The sequence below is a fragment of the Toxorhynchites rutilus genome, chromosome 3 (assembly GCF_029784135.1).
Source record: "Toxorhynchites rutilus septentrionalis strain SRP chromosome 3, ASM2978413v1, whole genome shotgun sequence".
NCBI lineage: Eukaryota > Metazoa > Arthropoda > Insecta > Diptera > Culicidae > Toxorhynchites > Toxorhynchites rutilus.
Window position 1 is genome coordinate 292,158,342 of NC_073746.1, and position 26,124 is coordinate 292,184,465.

The 26,124-nt window shown below is 41.7% G+C and overlaps 1 protein-coding gene across 2 annotated transcripts in view; it reads right to left on the reverse strand.

Moving 5' to 3' along the window:
• The window catches only part of LOC129774651 (nucleoprotein TPR), a 30,348-nt gene that overhangs the window by 3,404 nt on the left and 820 nt on the right, over window positions 1-26,124 (reverse strand). Inside the window, exons 2-6 of one of the 2 annotated variants that reach the window (XM_055778470.1) lie at window positions 24,912-25,981; window positions 20,315-24,847; window positions 20,042-20,239; window positions 7,957-8,759; window positions 6,899-7,780 (exon numbers count right to left, since the gene is read on the reverse strand). In XM_055778470.1, coding sequence (XP_055634445.1) covers window positions 7,774-7,780; window positions 7,957-8,759; window positions 20,042-20,239; window positions 20,315-24,847; window positions 24,912-25,981 — 6,611 coding nt within the window. In that variant the 3' untranslated portion in view covers window positions 6,899-7,773. Of the gene's footprint in view, window positions 1-6,898; window positions 7,781-7,956; window positions 8,760-20,041; window positions 20,240-20,314; window positions 24,848-24,911; window positions 25,982-26,124 lie in introns of those variants that run through there. The other variant, XM_055778469.1, reaches the window with a different exon arrangement.

Below are 26,124 nucleotides of genomic sequence, written 5' to 3' on the forward strand. Positions count from 1 at the left end.
TTAATTTTTCGTAAATTTGGAAAAATGTCGAACGAAAAAGAGCGTCGTGAATTAATCCTGTACACTCATTTCGAGAATCCGGAGTTGTCGCATCGGGACATCGGTAAGATGCTGGGAATCGTCCAATCCACGGTCAGCAGAGTACTAAAACGATACTTCGAGAACCTAACCATCGACCGGAAGGTGAAGAACGGCAAAAATGGATGCTCCGTCAGTGAAAAAGATCACAAGCGCGTAGTTAAGCAGTTTAGACGTGATCCGAGAAGTTCGGTCCGGGATGTTACCAATAAGCTGAATTTGTCAAGTTCACTCGTCCAGCAGACCAAGCAGCGGGAGGGCCTGCGTACATACAAGGTTCAGAAGGCTCCTAACCGCGACGAAAGGTAAAACATGATGGGGAAGACGCGAGCCCGGAAGCTGTACACCGAAATGCTGACGAAGCCGCATTGCCTGGTAATGGACGAAGAAACCTACGTCAAAGCGGACTTTCGTCAGCTGCCGGGCCTGTTGTTCTTCTCCGCAGAGGACAAATTCAGCGTTCCGGAGGAGATTCGCAAGCAGAAACTATCCAAGTTTGCCAAAAAGTACATGGTGTGGCAAGCGATCTGCTCTTGCGGAAAGCGGAGCGCCCCCCTTCGTGATGACCGGCACGGTAAACGGGCAGGTTTACCTTAAGGAGTGCCTACAGAAGCGCTTACTACCACTATTGAAGCATCACGAGGGCCCGACCATCCTCTGGCCGGATCTCGCTTCGTGCCACTATTCAAAGGACGTGTTGGAGTGGTACGAAGCCAACGGGGTCACCTTCGTGCCAAAGGAAATGAACCCACCCAACGCGCCGGAGCTTCGCCCAATAGAGAAATATTGGGCGATTATGAAGCAGGCCCTCCGGAAGAACCCAAAAGTTGTCAAATCGGAGGCGGACTTCAAGAGAAAATGGATTTCTGTTCAAAAAAAACTACAACCTGACGTTGTACAGAACCTTATGGACGGGGTAAAGAAGAAGGTGCGAGCATACGGGCTTGGGCTCGAAGTATGAATAAAAAGAAAATGCCAAAAGTTGTTTAATAGTTTTTATTTTACTGTCTAAAATTTTCAAAAGGATCGGTCTACTGGGCGAATTTCTACAGCGTTTTTCCGTGATGCAATTTGATGTGACACACCCTTTAAATAAGTCCCACTCATTTTTTCGAATTGACCTTCCACCTATTGGAGGAATCGAAATTGTTGCTTGTCATGCAAACATCAGAGTAGAGGTGGGCAAAACGGTTCATTTTAGTGATCGAGTCAGAGTCATTGAAACGAGTCGGCTTTTTTTGAAACTCCACCCTTTTTTGAGCCGAGACTCTTTCGAAAAGCGGCTCTTTTTTGAGCCGAGACTCTTTCGAAGAGCGGCTCTTTTTTGAGTCGACTCTTGAAAAGCGGCCCTTTTTTGAAACGTGGTTCATTTGAAAAAAACCGTGGATCGTACGCTCGTTCTGACGAACCGGCTCAAATGAGCGGCTCGTGAGCGTTCGCCCATCTCTACATCAGAGGCAAAGACCTCGTATTGTCAGCTTGCATTGGCCTCCAGGAACTGCGGTTAGCCGCGACAACTTGTTGACATGTGCTCATTCCTTCCTGAGCCACGATTGATCTTGGGAGACTTCAACCCTCACGGAACCGCCTGGAGGAACAGTACGACGACAACCGTTCATTGTAACAGCTTCAAGATGACCGTTTTGAACACTGGAGAATCAGCACGTGTATCGAAATCTCCTGCAAGGCCAAGTGCTCTTGACCTTTTTCTTTCAATCAAAATTTCCCTTACCACTAGGTCGAATTCTTCTGAATCTAAAAACATAGCATATGACCTCCCAAGACACATTGACTGGAATGAATATATGGACGCGATTGTTCTAGCCATCAATTCCAGAGATGGTTTGCCTCCATCGTAGGAGTATAACTTCCTTTCTCGTTTGATTTATGACAGCGCAGTTCGCACTCAAACGAAACCCATCCCAGCTTCCACCATGGTGGGATAGCCAGTGTTCCATGCTTTATGTAGATAAATCGAATGCATTTAAAGCTTTTCGGAAACGTCGAACCATTGCCAATTTTCAAACGTATTTAGCCCTTGAAAATTAAATCAAAAAGTTGATCAAAGGGAGAAAATGTGCTTATTGGCGAAATTTCGTGGAAAGTTTGTCACGAGAAGCGTCAATGAGATAAATAAGGAAAGTGGCTCAAAACATGAGAAATCGCTCTTCAACGAATGAAAGCGAAGAATATTCACATCGAAGGATTTTAAAAATCCGACATTTCGGAAATCTTATGTATTGTAATAGGCGGCACAAATGTTGTTTTTGAATGTAACCGACAGAGCTTCTCATAAACCAACCGGACTATACATTTCGTTATTCATCGCTCGTAGTACTCCTCACGGTATATTTCTAATCACGGCGACAGAGGTTACCTTTGGATCACCTGAGAATCTAAAAAAATTATCGAACTAACGATATATTTTGTTATTCATCAAGCGTATTACATGTTGACGTATTCTTCCAATCGCGGCGGCAGAGATTATCCTTGAACAACATGAGCAGATCACCGAGAAAACTCCTTCAAATTTTATCGAATCGATACTATATACTTTGTCCTAGACTAGGAATGAAACGGATATCTGGTAACTATCCGATATAGAAAAAAATCAATAATAATCAACAAATATAAATAAATGATTTTTTTTTAAATTTAATTAATACCAACTCATGACATTGGTTCATGAGCACTATTACTTTTGTTATAATTTTTTTAACTGACCGTTTTCGGTTTGCTTTCTAGACCAGGCCAGCTTCAGAGAACAGTCTTTCACTGTAAACACTACTGCAAGGAACTGGAAGATAAACTCCTGCACACCTTGCCAATTGGGGGTACTGCTTAGAGTTTAATGACCACCAAACGTAAGGGACTATCTTTTTCATTTGCCACAGGTAAGCTGATTATCTTTTTCATTTGCCACTTCCTTGGAACTGTCCTAAAAGGTCGTCGTGAACTTTGTTTGTAAGGTTTTTTTCAGTTTCGTCCCTGTTGCTTCGTTGAATTTGATTTTTGGTGGATTAATCATCCGATTATCATCCGTTTAGACAGCTCGAAGTTTTTCAATCTTCAATGAAAATAATTGATTGATGTTCTTTGATTGTTTGAAACAATAATACTCACTCTCCCTCGACTAGCATTAAAATTATTTCAATATATCCACAAAAATTTCATCATTGTAAGATGAAATGAAAATGAATCTGTTCAATATTTCTTGCAGAAAATAAATGATACTTTAAAGAGATATTTATTCTATACCGAAAATTTGATCATGGCTCATTATTTGTATGTAAAATGTGTTTATTACTCCCTAAATGTATTTTTTTATTTTCTACATGCACACATGCAGTTTCTCTCAGTTTGGTATTCGCAAATAGAGAGCCGGATATCCGGTTGCCGGTATCTGGCCAAACTACTATCCGTTTCATCACTATCCTGAACACACCCGCATTGTTACCGTAGGGCTACGAACTTTTAGAATTTAATTCGTCTGTTCATCGATATTATCTAAGGAAGGAACAAAATTTTATAATTAAATCTTTAATTAAATTTATTTTATAACTCCAAAATCACACATTGTCATTTTGTTGATACCTTATTGTAGTCTTCCGAAATGAATTTTCTAATTTTCATATTAACCCTTTCTTGTACGACATCGAGTCTCACTAGTGATGTACATGCATAACATAGGGCGCTAGAACGCTCAGCAGAATAGTCAAATCACTTGATGTGTGACGTATTAAATAATACGGAAAAATCACACAAGGGGGAAGTACATGAAATCGTGGTTCTAAAAAAACAATTTTTTTGATGCCAAGTGTCTTAAAATTGCATGAAAAGTCGAGATTTACTGTTATTTTATCTTTGTCTTTTTGACACTTGGTCGTTATTCCGTCTGAAAAATCGATTTTTGACAAAAAAAATTGTTTGAGATAACGTTTCATCCAATTTGAAGACATTTGGCATCAGCAATTATTTTAGAAACCCCGATATCTTGTAAAAAAAATTATTTGCTGAATTCAGCTGAAATTTTGCATAGGGTACATTTTTAATAATTTTAAAATTTTTAATTATTTTAATAATTCCGTCGATATGAATCAACATTTTTAATCAAGTCTCGTTTGAAAATTCGAGATGTCTATTTTTATTGGCATTCTAATGTGCATACAAGTGATTCCTACCAATATCATAAATAATAAACCATTAATTCATTTATTATTCTTGTGTGTTTTGATTTCCGAAGGATTTTCCATTCTCCAGTACAAGCTGGAAGGAGTCGTGCACAAATTACGTAACACGATAAGGGGGAGAGGGGGGTTGAGGTTGCGTTACTTTCTGTGTATTAGAGATAGGAAATTGCGTTACGTAAGGAGGGGAAGAGGAGGTGGTCCAAAATATGGATTTTTAGCGTTACGTAATTTGTGCACGACGCCTAAAGAGAACCACAAGGTGTGTCACACGAAGCAGATAAGTACTAATCATAAAAATTAATTACTAAATATTCAAATCGCCAAACATATGGTTCAATTTTCGCGAGACTTTTGGAAGCGACCTGTCTGCTTTTGTCGGTTCTTCATTAATTTTCTCTTCCGATAACCACGGTCTTGCAGACAAATTTTGCGCCAGTCTAGCCACAAAGTTTAATAAACGAGATTCTCTTCTACGCTGCTGATCGTTGAACACAGGAAGTGCTTCTACCGCTGAGTAAGCCATGAATCATCAACAGTGAATTGTTGTATGTTGTTGATCGCGTAGTAAAGCTAACGCGTATTTTAAAAATTCTTAATTTAAAATTTTAATTTTAAAATTTTCGAAATTTCGTTTTATCGAGTGTTCGATAGTTCGCGTCTACATAATCATATCACTTACCTCCGTGAATCCTGATTATTACCTCTCCCCACTAACAACTCGCTTAGGAACCACGCTATAGAGGCGACCCTTCAGGCCTTCGGGCGGCGAATATCATACTAACATTCCTACCCTTTCCCCTGGTGACCGAAACTCGCACAATTAGTATGATTTGCTACTCCCAAACGTCATTCAGTGTGTTCTTTGTGCAATTTCGCTGGTTCAGATCAATCACGGAGAGCAACTACGAAATGTACAGTCTACCCAAGCTCAACCTCTCCAGCTGTATCCAAACGGTCTTTTACAAGACATAAGTATCAATTTTTAACGAATCCTGAACTATCAACATCGAGGACTCCTCCAGCCGAAGGATCCGCTGTTCCTTTCAATGGTCTCTCTAGATATTCCCTGCTCTCCATTTGACATCATCCGTTGGGAGATCTACCTAAGTTGGGATATAACCTGTAGAAACCCCCGCCTCCAGACTGGTCATACTTTATATACTCACTCCTACTTAACCCTCTATAAACCAACCTCGCCTTTAGACGGGCTTCCCGGATTTTCTTTTCAAATTATTCAGACATTATTTTCAATGTTCATCCCCACTAGAACTTCTTTAGAATATTTTCATTCCTCACACATACACATTGGTTTTACGCTGGCAGCTTTCCAGGAGCTAGGAGTATTTTTATGTTGAATGTCGGAAATTCGAGATTAGACAAATAACAAAATTGGGTCTTAGAGGGTTAATGTACAAAATAGAACAACTGTTATGTTTTTGTAATGCGGCTCCCATATCCGTTAACCGAAGAAAAATAAGAAAAAACGCATAGGCGAATATGCTCAGCTTCGGGGACATATGTCGTGAATTTGTGCAGGGCAACGCAGGTGGAACGGTAAGCACCAGCTGCTGAACGATTGAGACAACAGCGTTATCGCGATCTGCAATCGTCGATTTTAAAAAAAGTTCCACGAATGTACAGTTATAATGCGCCGCTTTCCAATATGACTGCACGTTTGACTACAGCGAACTGTTTCTATATTGTTTGAGCCCAAAGATGTATATCGCCAATGTAGCAAGAAGCTAAAGTTTCATTAGGAGACACTATTATTGTGTTGCGCAGGTGGCAAAATCAAATTACCACCATTGTCTTAACCGGAGTTCTAGTGCTATTTGTTTTACGGCCACTCACCCAAATCAACAGATTTCTTGACGAATGCCCATTATTTGGTTGCAAATCACGTCATTCGGTGCGAATATTGCTGAAGAAAGTAGATTTAATCCTATATTTGGATTCACTCACCATAAGGCTGCATATCTTGAGAACTAATAAAGCAAATGGAACCAAACTTGGCATGTGGAGGTTTTTTGGGTACGAGAAAAATTTCTATGATGGTTTGACACCCCTCCTTCCACTGGAAGGGGAGACGGTCCCATAAAAATATTACATATATTTAAACCAAACATTTGAAAATTTTCGGAAAACTTTGAAAAAAATGGGAAAATTATTGATAACAAAAAATCCATTTAGGACGGGATAAAGTTTGTCGGGACAGCTAGTATATCATAAATGCTTCAATTTTTGAGGAAACAAAACTGTGAAAACATGACAACATATTCGAAACAGGAATAACACATGGCAACGTCTAAACAGTGAAAATATTCGAAATATTCGAGAAAAACTGAAACTTCGTCGAAAAGTCAGATTACACACACACACATATATGCACTAACAGAGCACTGCCAACCACCAAGTCAACAATATCATAGTTAGAATAGATGGACTAAACTATGTAAGCTTTGAACCAAACAAAAACATTCTCCACTAAAGCACGAAACGAAAATCCACTCGATGACGATAGAACCAGACAGGCAAACTATATGTGTGTGCATGTAAACATAATCACTAGTTTGTGTTTAACTATGAGGAAAAAAATAGGAAAATAAAATAAAAGAACTAAAACCACTGGATTGATTGCTTTCACGAAAGTGACCGTTTATTTGATTTGTTTTCCATTTCCGGATGTAATTAATGTTCCTGACTACACGTAGCTAAACCGTTACACAGTTTACAACTTCCAATCATGCTCGTATCTAGCAGCGTATCAAATTTGTTCACTTTTTTTTCTTAAATATTCATCATTGTAGAGATATCAATAAGTCTTACGTTTCCATGCATGTCCTGTTGTCTAATCGATCCTTTAAAAATCATTAGTGAGGCTTACCTACCTAATCAGAAATCTCACATTCCCCGCTCATTTTTTCCTTCCTTCAATCATTTGTCAGAGTATACACCAATCAGCTTGATGTAAGTATTCATTGCGGACACACTTCAGAACAATGAGCAAAACGTGTACACTCGATTGGTTTCAATTTAATTAACTTTTTTGTTCTTTTCAACATGAAAGAACTCCTGGTTTCTGGTTCTGGTGCTATTTTTTTCTCATAGCTACGATGGTTTGCTCCAACAAGAACTTTGTTCACGAACTAGCTTAGATTATGGTTAAAACACATATGTTGTTTGCCTGTACTGGACTATCGTCATTGAAGATTTGTCGTATTATTTGTATTATAATTAGGATAGTTATGGTTTTCATACTATGAGCAGAGACGGACGCACGTGGAGAGAATTATTTCCTGCGATGCGAATATTTTCACATAGTCATTTTCGCCTTAACATTTGTTGTTTTTATCGTGGCGGTTAGTATAGTATATGTAGATATGATGAGAACGTGGGGCTAATTTTGAATTTGAACCGTAATTTATTCGACTATATTCAGCAGCTGTGGGAGCCCGATGTGGCGCGATCATAATCTACTGTGCTAATGCGATACGGATGTGGTGATTTACGTCCTTTAAATTTTGGATGAGAAGATACATAATAGAAAATACAGATTAAAAATAAGTTGAGCCAAATGCTAGGATTCCGATAAAAAAAAGTCCCGTTCAATGGTTGGACTTAGCATCGACGCAATGTGTGAACACGGGAACATAAAAAGCTTACAAGAAAAAAAAAACAATTTACTTACCCGTCAGTTCGTCGCGGAACGTAGAGAGTAGGGGTGCTGGGCACTATGCGATCGTCTGAACTTTCTTCATAGTTTTGTTGCATGAGAATGAGTTGTTGCTGTTGCTGTTGTCGCCCTAGCGGAATCACGTGTCTTCGGCTTTGCGAAGGCGATGCGGCCACCGCTTGCGAGGTGCCAGAGGAAGCTGCAGACGTACTTGCCGAAGATGGGGAAGAAGAGGACATAGATGAGGACGAAGTTGAGGCGGCAGTTGCGGCAATGGACGAGGAAGACGAAGTGGATGGGCCAGACGGTTCACCACTGCCACTGGTAATGCTTTGAATCTGCTGAACATCATCAGTGTTCTGCTGGCTGCTACTTTCCAGCGTTTGACCATCCGTTGAGGTGGATGGCCCGGCATTGCTGCTCTGTCCCACACTGGTACTGGAAGTCTCCGCATCAGGAGTGACCTGTGCGGTCGATGTCAACGACGAGGATGTGCCGGACTGGTTAGGAACTTCATTATCGTCATCTATGTCGACTTCATTGTTCGCCGACTGAACATTGTCTTCGTCAATATCGGGTCCCTCGCCCTCGTCACAATTGCCAGCCATTCCTGGCTCGTCCTGTTCATAGGCCTCCTCCGCTTCGTACCCCTCAAAAGGACCATCGTCCGCTTCGGCGTTACCCTCGTCGGCGGTCCCCTCGTCAGCCATGCCTTCTTCGTCCTCTTCCGAATCTACGACGATGATATCGTCCTCTTGATCCCGCTGCGATGACGTTGGGACCTGGTACTCTACATCCATGCCGGACTCGCTGACTCCCTACAGAATAAAAGTGTTTCAATTAATTTATAGCGAAAATTTTGATGGTTTTTAGATATACACAGTTCTAAACACAACTCACACGATATTCCGAATACATAGAGGAATTGCAGGAAAAATGTATCTGAAAAACGTCATCGACAGTAGAACGACACCGGGGAAAAAGTTCCACTTAAGATATCGGAACCAAACGGTATGTTGTGGAACTATGGGCCCTATTCTATATGACGAGACGAACGAGTCAATGGCCTCAACTTTAAGAGCGCTATGTCCAATTTATGGTCGTCATAATCGTCCAGCCAGGTCAACAATTGAGCGTCTAGTGGAAAATTTGAATCCACAGGCACAGTACAAAATGTTCCCGTGCCGATGAGACAAAGAAGTGCCCGTAGTGTCGAGAATATTGCTGCCGCTAGCGCATCAATTGAGGAAGACCCAAATCAGTCTCTCAAACGTAGTCTCAAGCGTTGGGTATCTCTGTGACGTCGTTGTGGCGAATTTTGCGAAAAGATCTTGGCCTACATCCTCACAAGATCAAATTGACGCAAGAACTGAAGCTGCTTGACCAGCAGAAGCGTCGTATGTTCGTGAATTGGGCTGAGTAACAACTTGAAAATGATCCGGATTTTCATCGAAAAATCATCTTCAGCGATGAGGCTCATTTCGGCCGATTTATGCTCGAAAACCGTCGAAAATTGGGTTCAGCGTCTGGACTTCTGCAAGCGTGCCCGTGGTGGTTAAGCAAATAAATCGAGTTCCATATATAATGGCATCAAATGTACTTGTACCTGAATAAAGAATTTCATTGATATCCGAAACAGTTTTTGTTTTATTTAAAAAAAACTTTTGTGGCGCTCTTATTGAAAAACCCTGTAAAACCCTATTCCTCAACTTCTGAAGGTTATACACGTGAAAGAGATGGACGTCATGTGTTCACTCAGTAAACACATCAGCAAATATAAAACTGTCAAAATTTAGACTTTATTTTAATTAGACTTATCCAAGAGCGATATGTTTCACAATGCTTTGTGAGAATACGAGATTCAGTTTTTTAAATCTCTGGAACAGAAGCAGCGAAACCTAACCACTGTAACATGTGAGCATAACGTCAGATTGTCATGGAGTTTTGTTTGAAGGTGAGTACTATACATAAATCACATTTAAAACAAATGGAAAATTTTCACCAATTTTTCAAGCGTTAATCTTAACACATTGCGGACCGCTCACGAGTTTTCTCGTATTTCGCGTTCCGTCTATTACGGATGGATCACGAGATAACCCGTGTTTTCTACACTTGATGGTTAAATCCTTGATCTGCCAAGAACCTAACAATGTCTAGCGATGACTCGCCTTCGCGTCATCCACACTGAAGGAAACGATCCCATTCGTGGTATCCGAACAAAGGAAGCGTACAAGTTTGCCCCAAAACGCGCGGTCCTTAATGGTTAACACTTGGTGATGAAACCACTTGTGTATCGTCAATCATAGTAATCCATGAGTTTGCAAACAACATTTTACAGCGCTTTCAAGTAAACTGTTTGCTGCGAAAACAGTAAAAGAACGGGCATTGGGCCGGGAGGTCGGTTCAACGGGCCAGATAGTGAAAAAATACCTAGCGGAGATGGACATCATCAGCGGAAACGTAAGTCAAGATCGGTCGTGTCAGAACAGCAAGCTTTGACCCAGAAACAAAGGCTGAAAGTGATGTTAATCGATTTTTTCCGGCGAAGCGGAAAAACGCAGTTGTCATGGACGACGAGACGTATTTGGCAACGACTGGCAGAGAAACAGGTACGTTACGTCCCCCACCCAGCCAGGTAAGTTTCGACGTGAAGCACATCTCCCACACCATGTTCCCAAAAAAAGTCATTCTGTGGCTAACCATCAGCTAAAGCCGCTCTTCTTCTGTTCGGAACATGCGGTGAACAGGGAGATTTACAGCAAAAAGTGCCTGTCGAAAATTGCCTGCTTCATCCAAAAATATCATCCGAACGAGGTTGTGGTGTTTTGGTCGGTCCTGGGCTCCGTCTATTACACGGAAAAATCGCTAGATGAAATGAATTGTTTCCGCAGTCCGCCAACCCATCGAACATCCCCCACCTTCGCGGAGGGACAAACCTCCAACAATTTCGTGGATTTTCAAAAAATAAATTTCAGTGCAAAACAAGGTGAGTCGCATTTACATCGTATTTCAAAAAGTTGGAAAAATTCGTGCCACGCTATGAAAAATACTTCGAACGTTACGGCGATTATGTAGAAAAATAGAAAATAAAACGTAGATCACCTTGTTTTTTGTCCTTACTTTATTTTTCCGCGATTTCTGAGCCACTGAAACTTATTTTTGAACGACCCTCGTATGTTCTCGACAGCAATGGCGAAAGTTTCGACCAACTGCCATGACCATGATCATGTTGGTCAATAAAACTATTTAGGGGAAATTTGTTTCATTTACCTTTTGTAGTTTTTATTTATCGCTATCCGAAAATTGTCATTTTCAGCATTATGGCAACAGTTGCTTTATCTATGTTCCAGACCGGAATCCTAATGCATTGTAATACATTGTTGAAATTCTCTAGGATTGATTACAAATGGTTTAAATTGCGGAAGTTAGAAGAATTCCCATTTTCCAATACATTCGTTCTGTTCATTACTATGTTTACCTATCTGTGCTGTCAATGGCGAACAACTAGAGTATCAGCGAGGTGCAAAGCAGTGTTTGCTCTAAAGACAATGTGGAGGGAATAAAAATTGCAATGTATGCTCCGTCCGTTTTCAACAGAGTTTTCCTATCACAACCTGAACAAAGATCTGAGTTAAAGCTTTGCTCCTGTGACGCAATGTGTTTTATCACTCTGTTCGCCTTAAATATTTTCCACTGTAGATATGCAAGTACAAGCGTCCAGATGCGCGTTTTCACCGGAAAACCGACCAGAGCTTCCGCTTTTTTTTTGGGTAGGAGGTGAGAATCTTTGAAGGACAACATGTTGGTTGGGGAGATTTTTACTCACTAAACCCATCCCCTTGTATTCCTGTCTACCCCCCGGTATCACAGATTAGCGACTTCTTCTAAGAGGGTTGGGCTCTTGCACTTCTTCGAGTGTTATCTTCCATATCCTGCTGCCATTTGGCCATCGCCTCCGCTTTCATTATTATTCGGATACCTCCAGTAGTAGCACTTGCTGTCTTCCTTCAGAGTGATGCAAATACATACACAACTTCCAACGAGATAGTCATATATACGATTCCGACACGCATAACGATGAGCCGGAACCATCATTTGGTTTCGGTAGGTATCAAGGGACGTCAACCACGTCCAGTGCTATTTGACATGATTCTGGACACCACGTTGATGGCCTTGACGCCTTCTCACAGACACTTAGTCGATGTGATGGTACAAGTTTAGCTGGTCGTGGATAATCACTCCAAGATATTTTACTGCACGCCTCGAGGCAATGGTATGTAATCCGACTGAGACTTCTGGCCGCAGCACTGTTTTGCGATTGTTCACAAATAATTTTTTTTTCATTTGTTCACTCCACTTTGTGACGTGCCGTCTGGAGCTTTGCACCTTCCTTCCAGCTACTAATCGAGTGTTTTGCCTCCGACGCCAACATCTCCTCTTCTTGGCTCGTCTCGTCGATTGCCGTTGTTACGGTGTCGTCCGTGAAACCCATGATCTTCACGCCTCTGGGTAGCGCTTCAGTGTGCATTGTGTTCCAATTGTACATTTGTACATTGTACATTATGTTCCAAAGCGTTGGATCTAGGATGGAACCGCCGATATATTGTTCAGTTTCTATCCTCTGTCTGTATTGTATACCAGAATTATGGAAATAAATCATAATCCTGTACATATAGCTAGGGACCTTCATTCTGCCTATTCTCTCCAAGAACTTCACTAGAGTTTCTAGCAAACATATACGCCTATAAATGTTTCTCCTGTTGGCTTCTTGAAGAAAAGAATTAATGTTGCCATTATTATAAAGGCGCCGGTGTGCACGCTAATGCAGGATCCGTAATTGTAACCGGATTCCCTTTCGCTCATTTTCTATGTGTTACGAACGTTGTATCTTCATGTGGCTTTCCTCGTTTCGGAAGCAGCAACAACTTTTGGATTCTTCACTCTACAGGGAATTGACCGTCGTTCAGGCATTTTGCCGCATCATTCTGAACATGTTAAGTATCGCCGAATTCGAGGCCACGTTGGTGGTTCCTTCGGGAACAGGTGCTTTCTTTCCCTTCAATCCTTTCGCAACCTCCATGAGTTGCATCTTGGTGTATTGTACATGTTCAGTATCTTCCTCACTGTACGGTATATGCAGCCACGTTGGTGCGTCGTGTTACTTTTCCGGACATACTACTACTATACCTGATGAAGCTGCTCCGTTGATCATTTCAGGGTTGGATAGAAACTGCACACGAAAATTCTATTGATTTGGCAATATCATCCAATTTAAAATACCAGATGTTTCATGCAACTAGTGATCCCCGATAATCGTTCGATTAATAGAATACTTCCTACATAAATCGATTATTAATCGAACGAATACTGTGCAACCAATAATCGAAGTGAACGAATAATTTTTGTCGATTGATCGATCCAAATTCAGAGAAAAAACACCGGTATTATCTCTGCATTTTTGCAGAGATAATACCGGCGTTTAATTGTTTTAGAGGTGTTTCAATTATATTGAATTTACAATGTAGTGGCTAATTCGATCTTGTAAACGCTTTGGTCTGCATGTTTTTGTTTTCTTTTTCATTCAATACTTTGTTTCATCAACTTTTCCGTTCAGAATGTTCTTTTGGATGGTAGTAAAAAAATCAATGCGAGAGAAAAAAAAATGAAAATCGATGGGCAGTAAATGAGCTCAGATAAGAAAAAAAAATGAGCAGTAATCGTTGCTTTCCTTGCAATCCATCGTGCTCGTGCTGATCTTTCGAATAAAATATTTTGTTTTATTTGTAAGTTGTATCTTTTAAGCGCGTTTGATGGCACAATTCGACTCTGGACATTCTTATTATAAGAAAGGCCTTTTTGAGAAAATTCTCCCCTAACCATCAAAAATTTATCTCCAAAGATGCGAGTCGGAAAACAGCCAATCCCATAGGGTTCACTATTTCAAGTGATCTCCTATGATGAGAAGAAATTCAAAAAAAAATTTTTTTTAAATATCATGGAGTGATTATCCATTCTATAGTAACATGTCCGAAAAAGAACCTGAAACTATTGAAAACCAGAACAGAGGGTCCAAAGCCCCTAAAAGGAGGAGGATGGTTGTAATAGCTGTTATCCATGGTTATTATGAAAAGAAAGAAAGGGATAAACTCTTTATCACAATACTCACAACAGTGGATCCTGATTCTTATCTCTCCCCCCACTAACACCTATCCCTTCCTTGATAAACGCAAGGGAACCACGCTACAGAGGCGATCCTTCTGGCCTTCGGGTGGCGAATATAATACTAATATTCCTTCCCTTCCCCTGGTGACTGTGATGACGTGGCCGACGTCGTTATTGACTATTTAAAGTTTGATTTGCCGAAACTTGCAAAATGAGAATGATTTGCTGCTCCCAAGCGTCATTCAGTTCATAAAAACCGGAAGGCCATGGCTTTAGAATTTGATTTGGGCAGCTTGTTACCATGTGACCTTTTTTTGATTTCGAGAAAAACGAGCTTGAAGTTTGGTGCTACAAGAGGTTTCCATTGAGCACTCGAAACCATTTCGATACGTTATTCCTGCTGCAAGCGTGATTTTTCAAATCTGATTAATGTGGTATGTAGCTTACGACATGGTTAACCTAATGTAATCAATAACATGAAATTTTCAATTTTGCGACTTAAAACCGACCATGTGCTAACAAGTAGTATATATGCTTTGAAAAGCTTAATCGAGCAGTATCCTATGCATGCAATGATATACAAACTACAACATGCCGCAGTTTGGAGGAAACCACATCAAATAGGTTATTTAAACTGATTGAGAACTAAATGCGATTCAAAAATTAGAAACTGGTTGTAATTCACGCGAAATTTCAATACTGTAAATCGTGATAGTTTTCCATCTGATTCTACTCATGTTACTCTACTCATATCATGACGGAACAATAATGTAGAATGTCAACTTTCAGAAAATGATCCGTTTTTTATTTCATAATAAATAATAGAAAACGTACATTGCAGCTGAACATTACTGAAGTATAGTATTACTATATCATCCACTGATTACAGTACTTCGGCGACTTCTTCATCTTGGTAGAATGAATGATCTTCTACTGCCAATATGAATAGCTGGATCGCTCCAAGTTTATTTCTTCATGAATATCGAATATGTAGAATTTCAACCAACTAGTCCAAAAAGTTACAACAACAATCTTATTCCACATGCGAATTCGTCAGAACAGCTGCAAAAGAATAACGATGATCAACGATAAAGAGAGGGGGGTCTTCGTAGCCACATTGGTTGCGCGTTCGCTTAGTAAGCGATTGATCGTGAGTTCAAAACTCAGGTCCCTCATTGACCATCTTTGTGTTGTTACAGAATAACTACGTCCACTCAACAATCATCAGCGATGGAGATCGATCTACGATCGAAATAAGATCGATTCATCCATATAACTGCTCTGATCTGCAAGACACATCGGGCTGCTGTTCTATAAATAACTCAACAATGATCAATCAACTGTCTCCGCTGTCCGGTCTAACTAGTTAATGGAAGAACAGAAGGAAAACTCTTACGCCTAAATGGCTACTGTGTAAATATGTACCATACGCAATGGTATAGAAGGGAATACTCTAACGCCTAAAAATGGCAACTGTGTAATGTGCTAATTATAGATATGATAAGCATATGACATGTACACGACTAAAATTCGGCTCTGTTGCAGCTAAAATGCTAATGAGCCTAAAATAAACAAAAGGGTTAAAAAAACGATCAAGAGAGCCAGAACACCAATTTTAACGACTTGTGAGTGATTCGCGATTAAATTGTGGCTGAAAGCATTCATCTGCATGGAAATGACAAAGCTGAAGAAACCGGGCTGTTTAAAATGTTTTCGCACATTCGTGCGGCACTATGCGATGTATATCATGAATATAAATAATATCCAGAATTGAATGGTGTACAGAATAATTTTTTTTTTATTTTAGAATTTGAATTTGAATCCAATTACAGGTCACAATCGCCTCTAATGCGACACTGAGTGGTGCCTTGGTTAATTGTTGGTAAACAGCAACCGTAGCACCACTAGTAATTTAAATAATTACAAATACAATTAATTATAACGGCAAAAAAATCTAGCAAATTAGTAAAATTAGTCTAGCTAATAATTATTTCTCTTAGTGTGGCGATTAATCGATTAATCGATTATTTGGGTCGATTAATCGTATCGAATAACGAACAGCTGAAAAATATTCGATTAGTCGATGAACGATTAATTTCAAAAATCGGGGATCACTACATGCAACCACAACGTTTTTGTGTATTAAAAATGTTAAAAAATTGTGCCTACGAACTACAATCTGCTCGCACATTATTGATTTTTTACAATAAACTAAAAAATCCGCTTCCGATTCGTATATAATGTTAGCGAAAGCTCCTGGCGAGCATTCTGTCAGTAAGTTGTGTTGGTTCAAAACTAATAAATTGCGTAGGAGAGAGTAAAGTGAACAACCATCGAAAGTGTGGAATTGAAATCTTTAATGAACAAAGCCGATGGCCAACCTCAGCAACAACTCGCAGAACAGTTAAATGTAGACCCATCAACCGTTTCCTGACGTTTTAAAACTTAAAGGTTGGAAGATGAGTTCAACATGATATGACCGACAGACGACAAGAAAACCGGAAAAGCGTTTACGAAATTTCGCTTGTCATGTGCGAAGGAAAGTCATTTCATGATCGGGGATGGAAAGTTGGAATATATTAGGAATCTCAAGAGCAAAAGATCGTTTATTTACAAAGCAGAACGGCCATATTGATTTGAAAGGCACAAGGGGGGTCGAAGTTACGTTACGTAATGTGACATAGGAGAGAGGGGGTAGCCGTGATCGTTACGTAACAAAATTCTATTTTTATTCCTAAATAAATTCACACGAATCAGGTGTGTAAATGCATGTGTAGTAATGCGTTTAACAACAGCCAATGAGCAGGCACCTCGTGTTCGTTTAGAAAGGTAATAAATATTTTCGATTTATCATTTTAATCATATGAATCTTGATGCAAATATTTGTTGCTACAAATGCTCCAGGACGCAGTGCTTTCAACCGAGTTGAACGTCTGATGCTCATCTTTCCCGAGAGTTAACAGGTTCAACAGGATCATGAGGAATATCACTTAGCATTAGCATTAGCATTGAGCAAGTTGCATAATATCGTAGGTGGTATGAATTCAGAACAGTTAAGTTAAAAGCTAGCCTCCAACCGTTGCTGATGATAGGCAATATCTCATGATCATGAGGGATATCACTCGGGTGAAAAACTCAAAACTGGAATAGAAACATTTTGAAAATACAGGGGAATCGAAAGGAACCGGTGCATTGTACCAAATACCGCATTTTTAGCGTTACGTAATTTGTGTACCTCACCAAAGGAGATAATGGGCCTGATCACGAACGTCACTTCACGGTGAAAACGAAGTGAATTGTATACAACCTTATTACGGCTGTCACCGTTTGTGTAGAATCCAGAAGAGTTCATCCGTCGTGACAACTTTGATGAACTCGGTGTTATTATGAATACCACGATACTGTCATGTCACGGAGAAAAACAGGTATATTTGTCACTTGTGTTTAAGATGGTGAAAGCTAGTCACGCGGAATGAAATAAGTTTAATTTCGTATTTATTTAGCTTTTCTGCTAACATTTTGGATCTTGTCTTGACTTGTTTAAGAAACAAAAGATAAACAAACAGCAATTTACCCGCCTGGTGGCGTTTTTAGAACGAAATTCTGACGTATCCAGAGGACGTAAATTTGTTGATTTGGATTCGGTAAATGCGCTATGGGATGTAATTAAGAATTAAAAATGTAGTTCCCGTAGGCCCATTGAAACATGGTGAAGGTCCACTTTCGATTGTCCTGAATGAACAGTTTTTTTTTGTTTCTATTTTTAGGATTAGACTAAGAAAGAGTTGCAACACCATAAAATGGCAATGAAGGCCACTGGCCCAAATACGATCATTATGATTGATTATGTATAATATTGATTTGTTGATATTCTGAATATAAAATAATAACTGTAAAGTTTTTCCAACATTGCAGAGCTAGTTTTTTGTAATTCAAACATTCACAATTGGCGGACCAGACGAAAGTTATAACTTTCTACGTTATAGATATTTTGAAAGGTATTGTTTTGAAGACATACTTTGAATGGAAGAATATTAAAAATGTGATAATAAGTTTCAAACAAGGAAAAAATGAGTCTATCATTGCAAAGCATTCACAAGGTACTGTTTTTAAATTCTTCTCTAGTTCTTTTTCCATAATTTTGATATCCGTCTGAAAAAAAACCTGACTCACTTTCCGCTTTTGTCAAATTCCTTGAAACCCATCAGATGTTTTCTATGAGGATTATGCTTCTTACCGACGCTGCTGACCAGTTTCTGTGTAAATAATTAAATCAAACCTCATGTCCCGTATATCAAATTACACGAGAACGGGAAGGATAAGAGGATTAACTTCAAAATCCCATATGGGAGTAGCTCCGATTATATTGATCGTAAGGTGGATAAATTCGGGTTTGTTCTGAGATATAGAAGATATGATTATTCATCAAAATTTTAGAAACGGTTTATAAAAAATAATTCCAAAAAAAATTTTCACTATTCAAATGAGTAAGACAGAGCTAAGTACAAGAATATGCGAGATTTCGATTATTAAACATAATAGCCATGTTTTATCTGTAGCGTAAAATTACATTCACATATGTTCAACAACTACATTATTCCCATGAACCAAGTATTCCTCCTCATCTTTGAGCCAGAATTCAGAATTCAATCAGCAAAATTATCATCGAGGTATAATCGCAAACTTGTCATTCTAAAATATACGATTAATTAAATGGAATATTATCTAATACGCTGTATTAATTTTACCTACATTACGTTCAAACGTCCGAAATTATGCAACCGACACAACGTTCAAACACCCGACATTATGCAACCAACATAAACGTCTCTTATAAACGAGAATGAACACTTTCACTTCACGGAGTTTATTTTTACACGCAACTGTCCGTGACAATGATGATAGACACAAGAGGAATAAGTGAAGTGTAAGTGACGTGAAAGCGTACGTGGCTTTGATGTTCGTGATCAAGCCCAATGTTGTGCGTTTTCTGGGTGTGGTGTAATCGGTGAAACTGTTAATACAACAATTCCATGTTCTGTAAAATCTCATCTCTTAAATCATTGTATAATGTGGCGTCTCGTCCACCTGTTTAAACTGTTCATAGAACAATCTCAAAAAAAATATTCTTTTTCACATTTGTAGATGAATTATCGAAGGTAATTTATTTGTAATATCCATATGATCCCGAAAATCCTTAGTTTCTTCTCTATTTGGGGGAACATTGTCCACCGTGAAGAATGTGATCTGATAAGCAGTAATGTCTACAGTGTTCAATCCTTTCGTCTGAACCCGCCGTCATTCGACCAATTTTCCGCATTTTCAAGTGCGACAGGCAAACGCAATCAGCTATGTATGAAGCGATCACTACTACTAATGCGCACCTTGCGTAAAAATATTTGAGGCTCAAAGTTCTCTGCTAAACGAAGCCGATGGAAACAATAGAACACACACACACACATACCATTGATGATCGAACAGGTAGCTCACTTGGTCACGCGTCGCCTCTGCCAAATGATTATACGAGATTTGTTAAAAGAAAAAAAACTACTTTTGAATTTCCGTGGTTTACGTATATTCGATTATCCTTTTTTTGTGGCGTTATATTGGTATTCATGTCTCTCACTCATGTCGACTAGAAGTTGAATTCCGAATTATTTACTCTATCTCTACCAGTATTCTCCACTAATTTCAATTCACTCCTTAATGTACCGAAAATAGAATCACTTGATCGGCAAGTAACAAAATTTCCCACCATCAACAACTACTCTTCGGACATTGTAGAAAAATATTGATCAAGACCGAAATTTGGGGATAACTTTTTATAGAACAAAATAATTCACATGATACACGCAAGATAATCAACATGAAATCATCTCCTAACCAAAAAACATCGAAATAAACACAAAAAATACAACAAGATGCAAACATTTCATACCTGAAACGTTTCTCCACCCTGCATCCGCGTCCGCTTGTTTACCGGGACGGACTTATCGCCTTGTTGTTCTACGTTGTCCGTCGAACTGTCCCCCTCGACGTCCCGCGGGCGCTTGTGTCCGGCGGCAGCCTGTGTCGTGGTGACCGTGTTGCTCGAGGTCGAAGCCTGATGATGACTGCTGAGGGCAATCTGTTGAGCCTGAATCAAATCGTAAAATAACATCAATGTTTAACTCTCAATATTCAGGGTTAACAATCGTGATAAGATACTCACATTGGACGAGGTTCCACTGGTGCTGGGCGCCGGGTTCTGTTGCTCTTGCGGTGGTTGCTGCAGTTGTGGCGAAGATTGAGCCGACTGGGCAACGCTGCTATTCTGCGAAGTACCCTCAATATGTGGCGAAACGAGAGCTACCGCCTGCGAGGGTTGACCTGCCGAAACATGAAGCTGGGATGGACCCGGTTCGTTGGGTTGTTGAACTGGAATGCTTTCATTTTCCTGCTGCGAGCTGCTCTCGGCAGTGGAGGAAGTAGACGCCGTACCCATCGGAGGGACAGCGGCGACTGCAACGTTGGCAGAACTGGTTGCGGGCATGTAATCGGTGTGAGAGCTTGTCGGGGATGAGGACATTGATTCGTTGGAATTGTTGTTGCTACCGGTGGTGTGCACCTGTTGCTGGGGAGGAACCAATGCCGTTACACTGCTGCTGCTACCAGTACCCGTGGTGGAGGAGGAAGACGAGGTTGACCCCTGCACGATCGCGACGTTATTCGAAGTTTGGCTTGTGGGGAGAACCGCTGCGGTGCGACTGCTGGTCTGAACCGACATTGGACGGATACTCGCGAGAGGAGTCTCACTTCCCCGACGAGGTGTCACCGTTGCCGATTGCTGTGCACTTGGGCCCGGAATGGGCTTCACATTGGCCGTGCGTGGACTTTCGGTGGATGCTTTCTCACAAGTACCTGAAGCACTGGTAGTAGGTTTTGATGCCTGCTGTAAACCCAACTGTCGAGTCAACTGATTCAGTCGAATATTTAGCTGCTCGTTCTCACGTGTCAGTCGAGTGATTGCATCGGCCTTCTCCTTATCCTGGTCGGCGTTTTCTTTGCTGATTCTAGAGATGCGCACCTCGTATTGTGATTTCAACAGTTCGTTTTCATCCCGCACCTGTTCCAGAGATTGTATGTGCGCCTTCGCGTTGGTCAGTTCTCGTGTCACATTGTTTTTCATCTCAGTGAGGCTGAGAATTCTGTGCTTAACATCCTTCAAAATATCCTGGTTGCGTTCCGCTTTCTCAAGCTTGCTTTTGAGCAATTCATTTTCCTTCCGAAGAGTCTCGTTTTGTTCCTGTGTGGAAGTAATTTGGGTTTTCAGCTCGGACAAATTATTTTCCACGGCCTTATCCTGCTGTTCGCTGGTACCCTCACCCGACGGCTCACCGGAGGCAGCTTCACTTGCAGCAGCTTTGCCAACATCACCCTCGTCGACCTGCTTCTTGAGCTCGATGTATGAATCCTTGTATCGCTTCGCAATCTTTCTGATCTGCTGTTCCTTGCTTTTGGCGTCAGTCAGCTGCTCCTCTTTGATGAGCATCTCTTCGGTAAGTTTCTTCAGATCTTCATCGCGTTTCGATAGCGAAGCCTTTACCTCGCCAATCTCATTGGTCATCTTGGCACCAGCCTGACGCAACACATCCAATTCTTCGGCATATTTCTTACTCTGCTCCGTTGCGCTTCCCAGTTGTTTCGTCAAATTTGACACCTCCATATCGAGCTTGCACTTTTCAATTTTAATAGAGTTTAGCTCATCGTTGGCCTTTTTCAACAGCTCCTTCTCGTTCGTTAGCATCTTGGCGAGATTCTCACGCTCGGTTTGCAACCGTTTCCAATCTTCCGGGCTAGTTTTGTTCGAACGCTCGACAAGTAGATTCGCCCGTTGTCTCCATCTGGTTGCTTCCAAGCGCAACGTGGAGCTCTCATTCGTAGCGGACTCGATCTTCACCGTCAACTCACGAACCTTCTCCTGCAGCGGGAATAACTCATCCTCTGCCTTCAACAATCGTTCGGATAATTCTTTTATCTTCTTGTTCATACCATCGCGCTCCTCTCGCAGCACCCGATTGCTATCTGTGATCGCATTGAATGTTTCCAATTTTCGCAGAATCTCGTCGTGTTTGGTAGTCGTCACAACACCCGTGACGGACTTTTCTCTCTCCGAAGTCAATTCGGCTTGTGACTCTTCCAGCTTCTTCTGGAACATCATCAGCTCCGACTGAACGCGTACATTCTCGGATCGTAGAATGTCAAACTTCGCCACGGCGATATCTTTCTCCTTGCGCAGGTACTTGATGATTTGAAGCAACTGTTCGACGGAACGTTTCTCCTCTTCCGAAATCGAATTGTTCAGCACGGTGGAATCATCCATGTTGCTGTCATTCATCGATTCATCCGCCGCTTTTTGCTCCAAGCACTTCACCGCACTAATGGAAAGCTTCGTGCTGAGACTCTGAATTTGGTCGTGCAGAGCGGCGTTTTGCGAATTTAGATCCGCCAACCGCTCCTCCAGCTGATCCGTTTCCTTCCGCATCATTTCCTCACGATTCTTCCAGCATTGCTCGCTGATGTTGAAACGTTCAACAGCCTGATCACGGGCCAGCTTGAGTTCATCGAATTGCGCTTTTGTCTTCTGCATTTCCTCCTTCAAATTGGTCAACTGTTGGATATCGGACGAATGCTGCACCATTTCATTCGCATATTTTTGCTCCGCCACCTGCAGCTGCTCGAGCAGTGAGTTGTTTTTCTCGCGCAGCTCCCGAAGATCTTTGTTATTCTCGCTGATTTTCTCCAGCGCTTCCTTCAGCTCAACCTGCGCTTTGTGCAACTCGGACTCGCTGTCGGTCGACGAGGTCAGTTGGTCACCAGTTTTCTTGAGTGAATTTTCCGTCTTCAGCTCTTCCACTTGTGCTTTGAGATCGGCTTCGCTCTTCTTGAGTGTACCCAGTTCCGTCTCACTCTGCGTTTTGTAGCTACCGTGAAGCTCGGTAAGTTCCTTCAGCTGCTTCTCGGAAGACTCCGCCATGTTGCAGTACTGCTTGACATGTTCCTTAGCGGTAGCCAACTCCTTGCGGAGAGATTCAACTTCGATATCACCTTCGCTCAGTTTCTGCTCAAGTTGACGAATCTTTTTGTTGGCTTGGGTGACCGGGTTGTCCTCATCGTTGGGGGAAAGAGTGTCCTGCAGCTTTCTGCTAAGGTCATCAATTTTTCTCGATTTAATTTCCAGCTCATCGCGAGCGTTTTTCAGTTCCGCTTGCACGGTTTCAGCGATGGCAATCTCTTCTTCCATGCGCTGTTTAGCGGTTTGCATCTGACGCTCGAGATGCGTTGTTAGCTCACGGAAACGATCCTGTTCCTCTTGTAGACGTCGCCTCAGCGCCGAGCATTCGCGGGACGTCTCATCCAAACGTGTCTCCAATCGGATACGTCCCTCCGCTTCCGATCGTTCCATTGTGACTTTGATCATCTCGAGATTGTTCAGCAAAAGGTTCTGATTTTGTCGCTCACGGTTCAGTATCTCCCGCTCGGTTTGCAGCCGCGATTCAGCATCCTTCAAGATACGGCACTCGTGCTTCAGATTCTCGACCTGGACTTCAGCACGGGCGAGTTTCGATTGTGCGCTCATTGTCTCGTCCTTGAGATACATGATCGTAGCTTCCTGTTTGGAGATAGTTGTTTCATAATTTTTGTTCCTTTCCTCTAGCGTGGAAATCTGTTTTTTATACGTTGCGACGTTCTTTTGCTGGATCTTGATTTGTTCGTTGTTGTATTCCACCGTTGCTGCGAGTTTGATGTTCTTCGAAGATAGTTCACGAATTTCTGTTCTCATTGCGTCGAACTGTTCGTTCATCATCTTATCGTTGGTGAGTTTTTCCCGGCGATAATTATCATGCTCCTCCTTGAGGGTTGTAATCTGTTGCTGAGTTTCTTTAATCTTTGCCTCCAGCTCTGCAATCTTCTTTTCTTTCTCGGCCACTGCCTCACTGGAAACTACGCTCGCTGTTACGGAAACAGTTGGAGTCTCTTCGTCCAAAGCAACGTCTATATTTTCGCCCGACAAAGACCCATTGAGGCTGGCAGTCAAATTAGCCTTATTGCCGGCTGCGTTGTAGCTTCGCATCGCATCGTGGTACATTTTTTTGTACCGATCTCTCTGCTGAATACATTGTTGCATCATTTGCGTCTGATAGTCCTGCGTCTCTTGCATCTCCTGCAGCCGTTTGTTATACGAAGCTATCTTGGCTTCAAACGTAGCCTGACTCATCGCGTTTTGGGCAATTTCCAATTCTTCCAGTTTAGCGCTGAAATCCCTCACCACCAGCAGAAGCTTTACGTTGTTTTCCTGCAACTCTTGGATATCGCTGAACGTCACAAGCTTCTTCGTGATCACCTCGTTAGCACTCATATCCGACGAAATTGATTGATCCGCCTCGGAAGCATAGCCTCCTCGCATCTGTTCTATTTCACGCAGCAGATGGCAAATCTGGCGACTCAAATCACCCCGCTCGAGTTTGAACTTTTTGTTCTCAGTGTCCAAGTAACGAACCTTGTCCTGCAGAGAACCCAATTCCGAACGAACTTCGGCGTTTTCTTCGATCAGCTTATTCAACTGCAAACTCATTTCCTCGTTGGCATCCTTCAGATTTTGGTACTCATTCTGTTGACGCGTGAGTTCAGGGGCTCGCTCTTCTAGCTCCTGTACGATGTTTTTAATTTGCAGCTGCAATTTGCTGTTTTCCTTCTTTTCGACCTGAAACGAACGGAACGGATTGATTACTGCTGGTGTTATCGGAAAATCCTTTTGCCCCACTTACCTGTAAATCCTCAGCTGTTCTAACGTACATCGTGTACAGCTCTGTCAGCGTCATTCCGGATTTGATCAGGCGACTGGTGGCCGCTGCTGACGGCGCTAACTTTTCCACCGCATGTTCCAAGCTTTCCTCTCTAGCAAGCTTCAGCAGATCGTTTGCATTCTTCAGCTCGTCGTTCAGCTGTTGAATGGTCTGATCCTTCGCCTCGAGTTCCTTCTCATGCTTAAGCACCAGAGATTTCTGCTGGGTTTCGAGTTTTCCGTAAGCGTCACTCGCCTCGTTCAGCATTTTTTTCAGCTCCGTCACGGCATTGCCCAACTCCTCGGTCTGCTTCTTATTGTCCTCACTGTCATCCTGGTACAATTCACAGAGCTTGGTCTGCGACTGCAACTCTTTACGGTAGTGATCCATCATTTTCCGAGTTTCTTCACTCTGCTGAAGCATCTTGGCAGCTAGATCCTCCGCCTTAGCGCTCAGCTCTTGGTTTTGTTCGTTCAAGTGAGCGATCTGAGCTGTAGCAATCTTGAGCTCTTCAGTCTTTTCGGCCAACTTTGTCTCCGTGGTCAGAGATTTAAAATTCTGATCGCGGCGAACATTCTGCAGCTCCTGCACGGTACGATTCAAATCTTCGGTCAATCGTTGAATCTGATTGTCGCGCAAGGACAGCTCCTTATCCATGCGTTTTTCTTTGAAATCCAGCGAAAATTCCTTGCTCTGAATCTCCTCCAGCTTGGCCATCGCTTCGCACTTGTTAACGTTGGCGCTTTTCAGCTTCTGCTCCAGTGCAATAACATCGGCCTGCAGTCGTTCAATCTCTAAGGTCTTACGCTCAACAGCATTAAGCAGCGTATCGCGCTCGTTCACAGCTTCGTTACGTTCTCGGCGGAAACGGGCCGTGTCTCCCTCATTCTGTTTAACTCGCTCTCTCGCTTGAGTAAGCTCTTGTTTAGCATCCTCCAGTTCCAGGCGAAGCTCCTTGATACTCTGCTGGGAGAAGTGAAACTTGGACGATTCATCCTGGTACTTTAGCGTAAGTTGCTCGATTTGCTTCTCGTAATCGATCTGGAGTTGCTCTGCGGAGGAAACAAAAGTGTTTAGATAATTCACCCTTGACCACGAGACACACACAATTCATCTGCAGACCGGTCGAACTTGAAATGTGTGGAATCAAAACAAAAACAAAAATACGCGCCCCGGCAAATTCTCATGAAAACAA